The sequence below is a fragment of the Dendrobates tinctorius genome, unplaced genomic scaffold, assembly GCF_039654945.1.
Source record: "Dendrobates tinctorius isolate UK_male_01 unplaced genomic scaffold, ASM3965494v1 ptg000115l, whole genome shotgun sequence".
In the NCBI taxonomy this organism is placed as follows: domain Eukaryota; kingdom Metazoa; phylum Chordata; class Amphibia; order Anura; family Dendrobatidae; genus Dendrobates; species Dendrobates tinctorius.
In genome coordinates this window covers 8,079,862-8,093,408 of record NW_027361783.1, presented here as the reverse complement: position 1 = coordinate 8,093,408, position 13,547 = coordinate 8,079,862, and the positions used below count along the sequence as shown (strand labels likewise).

At 38.9% G+C, this 13,547-nt stretch overlaps 1 protein-coding gene across 1 annotated transcript in view; it reads right to left on the bottom strand.

Annotated features, from left to right (window-relative positions):
• Positions 1-12,278, bottom strand: part of ADTRP (androgen dependent TFPI regulating protein) — a 76,790-nt gene extending 64,512 nt beyond the window's left edge. Inside the window, exons 1-3 of the mRNA XM_073589979.1 lie at positions 11,950-12,278; positions 6,797-6,931; positions 2,571-2,672 (exon numbers count right to left, since the gene is read on the bottom strand). Coding sequence (XP_073446080.1) covers positions 2,571-2,672; positions 6,797-6,931; positions 11,950-12,102 — 390 coding nt within the window. The 5' untranslated portion in view covers positions 12,103-12,278. The remainder of the gene's footprint in view (positions 1-2,570; positions 2,673-6,796; positions 6,932-11,949) is intronic.
• Positions 12,279-13,547: the final 1,269 nt, after the last annotated feature.

Here is a 13,547-nt window from a genome sequence, read left to right as displayed (position 1 = left end):
CTGTGTCCTCGTTATTGTGTCTTGTACCTGGTGAAGCCCTGAGACCACGCTTTACCGGAGAAACCCTGTGACCACACTTTGCCTTGTCTTGTACCCTGCTTGTATCCTGCACGTTCCCTGTGGCCAGACACTCACATTTGTGTCTTCCTTGAGCCGGCCATCTGGGTCCAGCACTTGTGGTGGCTCACCCCCTTGGTCTTGCCCCTGTCACTCCCTACATAGGGGGTGGTCCTCACATGGTCAGCTCATTCTAGGTGGGTGGGTGCCAGGACCCAGAGGGTCTACTCTAGAAATCGACTCAGCTGAATATGTCACAGTAACTTTATTCTTTCATGAGTTATTTACAAGTTTCTATTTGATTGCAGCCATTGACATGTCACAGAGGTTAACACATGAGGAGCGGATAGGAATTGTGTTGATGTCTGGTGAACGCAGTACCTGGGTCATTGCAGCAGATTTCAATGCAAGACACCCTTCGCAAGAAAACTGTCACCATTCCCATTTTATTTAGGTGTATGTTCAGTGCCTCATCACTGAACATAATGTTCTGTGTAAATTGAGGGTCCTGTTCCAATATTTGTTTTGCCCATTCTGCAAATTCAGCTCACCAATCAGGGTCATTAACCATTCCCATTTTATTGAGGTGTATCCATACAAATGGCTTACCCTGTAATTGGGTATAAGTTCAAAAACAAAGAGAAGAGGTGTCACACAGTGCTGAAACCTAGGCACGTCACATGATCAGAATTCCAGACATGCAGAGATGATAGCAGATCCAGTGCTGAAACCTAAGCAGGTCACATGATCAGAGTTCCAGGCATGCAGAGATGAATGCAGAACCAGCCTCTGCTGGAACATAGGAAGGATACATGATCAGGGGTTCTAGACATGATGAGACGATCACAGAAGGCAGAGCAGAAGCGCAGGCATCCCGCAGCTCAACAGTCATGAGGTGAGTGTGCACACTGCTCTAGGGAACATGCAGGATAGCAGACATGAGATGCGCGTGCACACCGCTCCAGGGGTCATGAGGCAAAACAGACATGGCGGACATGACAGACATGGCGAGCATGACAGACATTTGATGGAAAATGTCTGTTTTACACCTCCTGCGCATCGGGTCTTATGGGTGAACCTCCACCGACCTCATTAAAAGTATTCATATCTCATAGGATATTTTGGCCGTAGGTAGGGCTGTGATGGAGATTTATATAATGCACATTAACATCCCTTTCAGTTATTTCTCTTACATAGATGAATATTCATATACAAAATCCCAATTGTCTTGTTTATATCACTAACTGAATATTCACAGCCATCGAAAGCAGAACTTCATCTTCCATTTGCATTGTAGTACTTATTCACTTGAAAAGATTTCTCTGAGTGTCACAATATGGAGATATAGCTGTAGAAAATACGCACTCATTTGTCTTGGTAAAAGATATCTATTTAAAAGATAGACACAAGTACTCTCCATTAAATCTGAATATCCTGGACTTGTGATAGTGTTTATCTAGTGTAGAGAAATTAAAAAGATTGAAGCTAAAATAACAAGTGCTTTCAGATGTAAAATTAGTTTTAGTTCACTGCTTTCTTTTCCATCCTTGTAAAGAACGGACATTTTTCACAATGCACCTGACAAAATCTGCACTTTTGTAAAATTATGAGCCACAAAATCTTCTGCTTCTATCTTCCAAGAGCACTTCGGGCTGCACACCCTTTAATGGTTGTCAGAAATAAGCCCAAAAAAGGTCTCTGAACCTCGTTCAGCAGGTTGATGGATAAAGAAGACAAAGTGTGAAGAGTAAAAGCTCATATGAGGGAGTGAAACAAGATAAAGCAATACACTTAAGGAAATGAAGATGTGATCTGTCCTAATTCAATTAACTTATTAATAACCCAGGTCTCGATAAATTTAAATGCTATTTAAATTTAAATGTTCATTCACTTGGCCCTTTGTTATTTGAGTAAAAAAAATAAACCTTCAGCATCTCTATTTTAGAAAGCATTCTCACTTTGCAGCATGTTTTCATACCTATCTGAAACTTTTACTGTATTTTTTACGTAATATGGCCATTGTATTATATAAACTGTAAATCATTACTAAATCATATAAAGGGGCTATCCAGAATTTGTTCCAGAACCAGCAACACGTGCACACAAGCTGCGTGTGGAAGTGCAGCTCAACCTCATGCACATGACTGGGCATGAGCTTTAATACCAGGCACAATCCATGGTCAAGAATGGTGCTACTATTGGAAAAAAATCACTGGGCAATTGATCAGTTTTACGGCTGCCTCCTATCTAGGGTAAGACCAGTAGTGTTATTTGTTATGTTTACAAGTGATCATATCTTCTGCCGCTTTCTAATTCTTCCAGGTACAGAACATCACTATACAGTTTTAAAAGTTAAGATAGATTCCTTGAAAAATGTAATGTTTATTAGTAGGGTGGAGTGAGCACCAAAACCAACCGACCTCGGTCATGTTATTCTACATATGACTCCGTATGAATTACATTTTCAATTTTACTTGGTGGGAACGGGAAAAAATGTAGAATTGTTTACTTACCACAGCATGATTAAGCCATTGTGGAATGACTTTATCTAGACCCTCAGGGTAAACCAACTGTCTGTCATAGGAATACAAAGCCCAAAACGACAGAAACACAAACTGTAATGAAAGAAAAATAGTGAATGAGGTGTTTTACAGTAAAATTCAGTATATACATCACTTACCATAAAGCAGTGGTGTCCAGCTTGTGGCTTTCTAGATGCTTTCCGAGCTGTTTCAAAACTGCATGTCCCCAGAGAACCTAAAAGTTGTAGTTTTTGAACAGCTGGAGAGGTACAATGTGGAGACCATTGCTTTGTAGTATTATTTTATATAATATCTTGGTCAGTTGTAGGTGTCAAAAATATTAACTGTTCATTGTCAACCCCCATCGAATATAGTAGGTTCTAATTTTATTATTGAGAAACATGGATACAACTGATGGCTGAATGAGCCCTAAATCTGTAAAAGATAAAAATGTGCAGTTTTTTTTTCATTTTCTAGTTATTTACTTCCAGAGGCAGCTATAGTTGAGGCACACATTTTCTTCCTATACCGTATACATACGTGGTCAAAATTGTTGGTACCCCTCGTTTATTGACAGAAAAACCCACAATGGTGACAGAAATAACTTGAATCTGACAAAAGTAATAATAAATCAAAAATTTATGAAAATGAACAAATGAAAGTCAGACATTGCTTTTCAACCATGCTTCCACAGAATTTAAAAAAATAAAAATAAAACTCATGAAATAGGCCTGGACAGAAATGATGGTACCCTTAACTTAATATTTTGTTGCACAACCTTTTGAGGCAATCACTGCAATCAAACGATTCCTGTAACTGTCAATGAGACTTCTGCACCTCTCGACAGCTATTTTGGCCCACTCCTCAAGAGCAAGTTGCTCCAGTTGTCTCGTGTTTGAAGGTTGCCTTTTCCAGACAGCATGTTTCAGCTGTTTCCAAAGATGCTCAATAAGATTTAGGTCAGGACTCATAGAAAGCTACTTCAGAATAGTCCAATGTTTTACTCTCAGCCATTCATGGTTCTATGGGGATTTGCAGTTTTGAAACAGCTGGGGTATGAGGGGTACCAACAATTTTGACCACATATGTAGTTTGCATAGATAGTGCAACATGGTTTGTGCAAATGACAACCAATTCAAGATCAGGTCATTTATCCCCTTTCTTGACCAGCTACATTTTCAATTTTTCACACATGCATTTAACCCTTTCATACACCGTACATCTATGGCACAGCAGGAAGTTCTTTCCTGCAAACTGCCACACTTGTATGGCGCAAAGGTCATGCTGGCTCAATAGTAGAGTTGGCAAAATCATCAGCGAATGTCATATATACATCATAGCTGACACCCTGCAGTAACGCCGATGATCGGTCCTAGCGCTGATCGTGGGCATTTATCCCCTCTGATGCCGCTGTCAATAGTGATCTGCTTACAGTCTATGTATAGGATTCATCATGGTTCAATGAACACATGCGAAATCATCGCGAGTACAAAAGCCTGCCGCCCTTTGGATGGAGCTGCGTCCAAAGCGCTGCGATTACGGACCGTGGAAACATATCCTAAAAGTGTGGTTTTGATATAACCTTTAATAAAGATGGATGTGGCCAAATTCCTCCACTTTAAAGCAGTATCCATGTGTGTTCCTTTTAGTTATCTAGTTTTCAGTGTTATCAGAAAGTTTGGGGTGTGATATGCCATGTCTTCATGCAACATGTGTCTTCTGAACACAATTACGCTGGCCACTGGATTGTCATGGTTCACATTAATCATATTCCAGAATTAAACCAAATTATTTGCATTCCTTTCAGTCAATAATAATTAACTGGACACTTGCAAAATTTGGTTATCTAAAGGTTGCCTTCAAATTAAGTCATTTGTGGGCCAAATAAATTCAGATAGTTTAACTTTACTAAACAAAACAGCAAACACAGTAGAACTCCATGCATATCCATTACTATCACTATAGTAGGCACAATATGTGAAATGGTTTCAGTGCTCAAACAAGGGATTATCCTTGAATGTTCCAAGACAAAAAAAATCCCTGAACATTCATAGAACAATAAATGCATTTCTCTCGCTTTAATCTCTATTTCTATCACAGAGACCACACCAACATTGTGCTGTTTCACACAGTCTCACTCGATGCTTCCAGTTCCTGACAAATTTCAGGAGTCAGTCATTCACACAAACCCTCTGTCTCTTCAACCCGCACTCTCTAGGGCTCAAATCTCCGTGTGTCACTGTATCTACATTTCCAAGGGTTTAGTCTACATGAGTTTGTTTCAACTGCACAGTTCTCTGTGTTGTGTTTCATCTCTTTGTCATCATTCTCTATCTCAAGGATTTAATCTCCAAGATCTTCGTCTACCCCACATTACATCAGAGCTACATCCAATAGACAATCACTCCTCAAGATGCTCAGACCATGCATTCTGTACTACTCAGCTACATCTCAAGTCTACAGGGCAATCGGACCTTCCTGCAGTTTTTTCAACCAAAAGGAAATTTCTTAACCCTTCTACATGACAAGACTATAGTGGCTCAGTGGTTAGTACTGTCGCTTTGCAGCACTGGGTTTCTGGGTTCCTATCCGACCAAGGATAATATCTGCAATGAGTTTGTATGTTCTCCTTGTGTTTACCAGGGTTTCCTCTGAGTCCTCCGCTTTTCTCTCACTATCCAACGACATACTGATAGGGATAAATAAATTTAGATTATGAACCCAAATGGAACAGTGATGATTATGTTTGTAAAGTCCCGGGTAGTGGTACTATATAAGTGAATAAAATAAATAAAAAAAGTAAAACATTCATTCTGGTTTGAGTACAGCCCTCTTACCACCCTCCGGTTGCCGTCCCAAGCTGAGTAATTCCCACGGCCCTATGTCGGCTGATGAAGTATTTCAGAACTCATCGGTCAAGCAGAAGCCCACATAAAACACTCAAAGGCCCACCTCCTACATAACAGATCTCTGTCAGGCCAAGATCTCTTGCTAGGTCACTATCTACTATGTAGAATACTAACCAGGCCCTACTTGCCAAAACAATTGTATTTCCTTTAAAGGCAGGCCCAATCACTTTTTGGCAAGTGACTTCTCTGCACAGCATATCTCAGGCCTCCCAGTCATGCTTCCAAAAAAAAAAACAGTGAAACAATATCACATATCATGTAAGCTAGTTATATAGTTGCAGTAGAATATGTGCACTGGTGTATGCATGTTTGTATGCCCATAGTGCAGTAATTCTTATCTTTAATCTGTAAGTAGGATCAACCTTCCTAAGTCACCTCTATGGACATGTAAGACATAGGAAGCTGAATAAAATGATGCCTTGATATCTGCAATCCGAGGTCTTATACTAGAGAAATCCATGTTTTTTATATGTAAATGAGCTTTTAAGATCTATGGGCTGGACACTGATTTTCGAGAGAATCTCCCTCCAATGACCTTTTTAAATGAAAGAGGGAGTTACCAGTGTGAAATAATTAGTGGCCACTCTCTGCTCTCCTGATCTACATGTCACTGGTAATGCCACCTTTTAATTAAAATTAGCTCTGCAGGCAAATTATCAGGGAGATCTATGTCCGGCCCATAGATCTTAACAGCTTACTTACACATTAAAAAAAATGTGGCTTTCACTGGAATAAAACATCGGATTATAGATATCAAAGTATCATTTTATTCAACTTTCTATGGCATGCGTGCTCATATAGATGGATTAGAAGGGTTGATCCTACTGGCAGATGCCCTTTAAAGTGTAGCTATCATTTGATAAAAGTTTTATTATAGGCACTGTATAGTGTTTCTGAGGGACCTAAGACCCTCACTGATAGGTCAAAACACCACTCTGAAGTCTATAACTCCTTCTTGAGTTGCGTGCACAGAGAGGTGTACAGGGTAATTTGTAAGTCAATGGGTGCGTACACAGCTCTTTGAGTGCTCTGTGCACACAGCTTACACAAGCACTGCGGACTTCATAGTGATGTTTTGACCGGGGGTCTAAGTACTTGGACCTTCACTGATGAAACACTATGCAACTTCTATAATGTGTAAAAACTTTTATAAAATGACAGTTACCCTATAAGTTTGAGCACTTGAAGAGGAGACTCTGAATGGCACATCAATGTATCAATAAAGAAGTACTGATAGCTACATTAAGATTAACACTGACGCTAATGCCATGAAGGGATCACTGTACATTTTATAAGATTGACACTTACGGTTGCTGCCGGAAAAGCCAGAACCGAGAAGAGAAGGTCTCTGCAATAGGTAATACACTTCACTAACTTAATCCCTCTTACTGGAAAGAGCAGATCCGTCAGAACAGTCACAGCATAGAATAAACTCTGCAGAACCTATAAAAAATGATAAACTTTTACAGAAATGTTTAGAAAATTGTATCTATTTCAATTTCCTTCTAAACATTTACATGATTATGTGTAAAAAAAAATTAGACAGTTATCTATTTAACAAATGAGTGGGACTGAGCTGAAGTACCATGTAAATGAGCCATTGTGTCTCTGTTCAAATTTGTTTAACATGATGAGCAGAGGATGAACAGGTTGAATCCCTGAGAATCAAATACTGATGGTCTATTCTAATCGGATCCTATAAGGTTTCTATTCTAAAATTTTAATACAGATTGTGATATGAAAAAATAACTAGAGGTAAGCGAGCGCTAAAATGCTTGGGTGCTCGTTCTTCAAACCAAGTAATTCCTAATACTCGTATGCACGTTTCGAGTAACGAGCATAATGGGAGTTAATTGGAAAGCAGAGCTTTTTTCCAGCAGATCCTACAAGGAGATCTAGGGGACAGTGAAAAGGGCTGAATGGAAGGAGAACAGCATGGGGAAGACCCCTGGAAGCATCTCTGACTCTCAGATCCCTGCTGAGAACAATGGTGCCACATTTTTACTCAATTTTAAGGAGTGACAATAAATCATTCCAAACCGACGAGAAATTGCATTTTACAGGGAAAAAAAAGTTAAGAATCATTTTCTTTCCTGTAAAATGACTTGTACTGTATATAAGACCAAATTTAAAAAGGTTTTTAAAAAAACATGTAATGTAAAATAAAACAAAATTGTTTTTTTCATTAAAAAAATAGTAAATTTCAGTTTCATTTATGAAGGAGGCAAGAATTGCCAAAAATTAGGGACTCAGATACAACATGTATTAGACATAAAGGAGGGCCTCATACACATTCTGCTCAAATTGTCATATATAGGTACTCCTAGACTCATAAAGGCTATGCACTTTTCAGGGTTACATATCAAGGAAATGTACTCCAGACCACGGAATAGTCTATGGGTGAGCAATATAATACCGATAACATTTTGAACTACCGTATTTTTCGGACCATAAGACGCACTTTTTTCCCCAAAAAATTTTGGGGAAAGTGGGGGGTGCGTCTTATGGTCGCAATATACTAACCTCCGATCATGGCTGGAGGCTGGTGCAGGTGCCGTGGGGCTCTGTAGTGCGGTGGTGGCAGCGGGCTGTGCTCCGGTGCAGGGGTAGTGGCTCTCTGTGCTCCGGTGCAGGGGCGGCGGCTCCGCCGGCATTTCCTCCAAGCCCGGAGGCCCCCGCACATCCCTTGCTGGCCGCCGCCCCTGCACCGGAGCACAAAGAGCCGCCACCCTTACCCAACAGAGCCCACCTGCCCCAGCACAGCACAGCTGCTCCAGCCCCAGCACAGCACAGCTACCCCAGCCCCAGCACAGCACAGCTGCCCCAGCCCCAGCAAAGCTGCCCCAGCACAGCCCAGCTGCCCCAGCCCCAGCAAAGCCCAGCTGCCCCAGCCCCAGCGCAGCTGCCCCAGCACAGCCCACCTGCCCCAGTACAGCCCAGCTGCTCAAGCACAACCAACCTGCCCCAGCACAGAGCCACCACCGCACGAGCCTGGACCACTGAATGACCCCTGTGACCACTCCTCCACCTGTGCCGGATCCCTTCCCAGGTAAGCTGAATTCGGACTGTAAGATGGACCCCCATTTGAAACATTATTATTTTTTTCACCAATTTTCCTTCTGAAAATTAGGGTGCATCTTATAGTATGGTGCGTCTTATAGTCCGAAAAATACGGTAGTTTTTTGAGGCTTATATACCACTGAAATCTACCCAAGAATATGTAAAATACTTTTTTAACATTTTTACTAAAAGTCTATGGATGAGCAATATAATACCGATAAATTTTTAAACAAATTTTTTGAGGGTTATATTCCATCAAAATCTACTCAAGAATATATAAGTCTTTTGATTATTTTATAGCAATAAATTTCACCCAAGAAGACATAATTGAAGCAATATAATACCAAAACATTTTTACCAAGTTTTTGTATGTTTTTTTACTAGTTTTTTGAGACTGATATACCACTGAAATCTGCCCAAGAATATGTAAATAACCTTTTTTTTACTTTTTTAATAAAAGTCTATGGATGAGAAATATGATACTGAAAATTTTTTAAACAAGTTTCTTGAGGGTTATATAGCAACAAAATTGACCAAAGAACACATACTAGTGTGTGGGTGAACAATATAATACAGATACATTTGTGAACAATTTTTTAAAGGGTTAGATACCACCTAAATCTACCCAAGAACATTAAATACTCCATGGATCAACAATATAACACTGAAAATTTTTTGAACAATTTTTTGGAGGGCTAGATACCACCAAAATGCATCCAATAAGATGTAATACTTTATGAATGAGAAATATAGTACGGATAAATTTTTAAACAAGTTTTTGGAGGTTTATTTACCAACAAAATGTACCCAAAAACACGTAATACCCTATGGATGAGCAATATAATATTGATACATTTTTAAACAATTTGTTTTGGGTTATAAAGCAACAAAATGTATCCAAGAACATGTAATAGTGTATGGGTGAGCAATATAATATAGATAAATTTGTGAACAATTTTTTGGATGGTTCGATACCACCGAATTGTACCCAAGAACACATAATATTCTATTCATGAGCAATGTAATACTGACAAAAGTTGTAACAATTTTTTTGAGGGTTAGATACCACCGAAATGTACTCAAGAACATGTAATACTCTATGGATGAGCAATATAATACAGTACTGACAAAATTTTGAACAATTTTTTGGATGTTTAGATACTCCCAAAATGCACCCAAGAAGACATAACACCCTTTGGAAGAGCAGTATAATACCGATACATTTTGAAACAAGTTTTTTTGAGGGTTATATACCAATAAAATGTACTCTAGACCACGGAATAGTCTATGAGTTAGCAATATAATATGAATAAATTTGGAACAAGCTTTTGGAGCGTTACATAACAATGAAATTTGTCCCAGAAGATGGAACACTGTATGAGTAAGAAATTTAGCACAGTAAAAATATGTAATGCTTTTTTTGGAGTTTTGTATATCGTAAAAAAGGTACCCCAGAATACAAAATAGTGTTTTGGTGAGAAAGTTACCCCAGTAAAAATTTTTAACATTTTTTGAGAGTGTTATATATCATAGAAATGTACCCAAGACCACGTAATACTCTATGACTGTGAAATTTAACCCAGCAAATTTGTTAACGATTTTTTCAAGTGTTATATATGACAAATATGTATCCCAGACCACAGAATAGTGTATGTGCAAGAAATTTTTTAATGCTTTTTTTGGAGTGCTAAATATCAAAGAAATGTAACCCAGACCAAAGAATAGTGTATGGGTAAGAAATGTAACCTAGCCAAATTTTTAAACTTTTTTACACTGTTACCACAAAAATGTGACAGAAAGCCTGCATTACTCTATGGATGAGCAATCTGATCAAGAAGTCTTTTTGACTGTGATGTTTAACTTACCACCGTAATACATTAATAACCATGTTAAGCTCTATGGATGACTCACTGAATACATAAAACATATTGGAATGTAAATATTTTGAAAGTGTAGTTGATGCACTTATACAATCCAGAAAGTGCAAAGCCAGGTCAAACATTAGAAGGATGGTCATCCATAGACCCCTGAAAGGCAACAACTTGCAGGTATCATTCAAATGTTGAATATTAACAACACATTATGAGCTGCCGTCATCTGGTGATGAGGAAAAGTATAGGCAAATCCAGGCTTTGTTCATTTTTATGAGAGTGAGACTGTCAGCATTCTCAATTGATAGGCAAAAGCACCTCTATGTTATGATCCCTCCGGAGGAACTAAAAACCTGCTCAGACAAGACGCTATCGGCAGAGCAGCACAACACCTCCAAGTCATAGAGGAACAGTTCATACCAGGTGTCCAGCCTTGAGACCCAATAGTTGTAAGTCACAAAGGAAGTAGGGAGTATGCCAGGCATTGCTTGACCATCTTTTAAAACTTTTCCCTCCTTGTCAAAAATACTTGGTCATCAGGCCCTGGACATTGGGCAGGTGTCATAAAATTGTCATATACCTTTGACAGTGTACTCCTGCCTCTGCTGTGTGTCTCCCTGGCCTCTCCTTGGTTGGGCAAGGAAGCTTGTGCCCTGCCACTAGCATTGTCTGATGGGAATTTTTTCAACATATTTTCCACAATGACCTTCTGGTATAGCACTATTTTAGATGACCTTTCTAACTCAAGAAAAAGAGATGCAAAGTTCTCCTTGTAGCATGGGTCTATCAGGGGGAACAACCAGTACTCTTTTTTTTGGTAAAGATGAAGGTAACGCGAGGGTCACGGGAAAGGCAGTGGTACATAAAGTAAACTTGGCCATATGTGCCAAGCTCAATACAGCAAACACTTTGATGTCTCCACCATGATGACGACGCTCTATCTCCTCTTCCCCCTCCCTCTCTTCTTCCTCATTCCCATCCTCAGCCCATCCTTGTAGTAGTGACAGGTCAAAGGATGTATGGTTACTAGCTTCTGTTGCACTAGCCACTAGCTCCTGTTCATCCTCTTTCCCCTCCCACATGTCCATCTCCTCATAGTTACCCAATCCGTGCTGAGCAGATGAGATGAGGCTGGGCTGGCTACAATCTCCTGTGTTATGTCTTACTCCATCTCCACCTGGTCCGCATGCAAAGCTTCATATTTAATTGTGAGCAGTGACTGTTTAAGTGAGCACAAAAGAGGGATAGATGCGCTGACTATGGTGTCATCATCTATTTGCCTGGATCATTAATGTTACAGCAGTGCGGGTGATATCCACATTTTTTCCATTTATCTGCATAGGACATAGTCTAGCAACAGGCATGCTGACTCTTCACTAAATATTCTTTTAACTTTTCCTAATAATGAAATTTTAAAAATTGCAATAATACTTGACAAACAAAAAGTGAATTTATTCTCTAGCCTTTAATGGAAGCAATATTAAATTTGATGCTTGAAGTTAAAGAATGTTAATGAAACAAAACACTTACCACGTTAAGTACTGTTAAGTATTTCCATTGCCCACCATATAAGAAAACTCCAGCTGGCTGTTCTGTTGCTCTGACTGTTAAAAGAGCGTAAGTGAGGAAAAAGTACCAGATGAAAGCAGAGCAGTGGTACAGAAGGATAGCAGTAGTGGCCATGATCCAGCAATCTAATAAGGAGGCCCAGTGACTAAACTCCAGCTGTCCCTAGAGTTCTATCTGTTCTCGTCTCAAGGAAACCGCTGAGGAGTACAGAGCTTTGTTCTGATTAAGAAATCGGCTTTGGGACAAATAGTTCTGCCTGTGCTGGTGATCACAGAGTCCAAGAAAGTTTACTTCATTCTGCGGATTTTACTTCAGTCTGAGGATTTCATGGAAGATCAAGGAAGATTAAACTATTGAACTTATATAACTGTATTTGAAACAATTAGGATCTTTGTTTTTTAGATTTTGTTATGTGAAAAGGTCATTCTTACAATTTCTCAAGCCTGAGATTCCTCATTTTGTTTGATATTATTTAAAGCAATTCATTCTGTTTCCAGTTTTATACTCTGCCTCCTGCAAGCTTGATGTAAAGGGTTAAATGGAATCTGTCAGTAGGATCACCCCTCCTAAGCAGTCTATATGACCATGTAGGCCATGGAATGCTGAATAAAATGATACCTTGATATCTGTGATCCAATGTCTTATTCCAGAAAAATCTACATTTTTTTATATGTACGCTTTTAAAAATCTGCCTCCAGAGCTTATTTTACATAAAAGGTTAGCGGGCTGTCAGTTATTACATGTCTAACACTGGTAATGCCCCCTTTCATTTAAAAAAACTCTGAAAGCAAACACTCTCTGAGATCTACGTCTCGCCCATAGATCTTTGCCACTTATTTAAGTATTAAGAAAAATGTGGCTTTCTCTGAAATAAAACATCAGATCGCAGATATCAAGGTATCATTTCATTCAACTTATCTCTATGCCCATATGGACGGCTTAGGAGGGTTTAATGTAGAATTTACATAACAGAAAGTTCACACAGCAGGCTACGATTCTATATAAAAAGTGAAAATCAACCACATGAACATCTAGTTTCATCTGTTATTTTATCAGTGCTTTGGATTTGTTAATTTTCATAATTTTTCATCTATATTTTCGCTTTTTTTTCATTCATTATGACTAATTTTCATGTTGTCTATATTGCATATTGCAGTAATCTATTTTTATAAAATCCTATGTTCTAAGTTAAAAAAGGCAAAAATACAAAAATTATATTTTTTGGTCCACTATAAAAACATATGGACCAGAAAGGAAGCAAAGGTTGTAAACTAATAAGCAAATTTGTTGCCAACATTTCTGCAAATAAAAATCTGTTTAATATGTGTGAAAGGGTTTTGTTTCTGCAGAAGGCACTTGTACTTATCTTCTGAGCGAAAACACTTACAAAATGCTCCAAAAGATGCCCAGGCATCTTATGGGCATGTTTAGCTTTTTTATTGATTTGTACTGTAAGCATGGAGTGTCGTCCAAGTGACAAACACCTGAAGAATTATCAGACATGAATACCATAACATAAAGCTAAATTGTATTTAAACCATTTAAAACTGTATCACGGA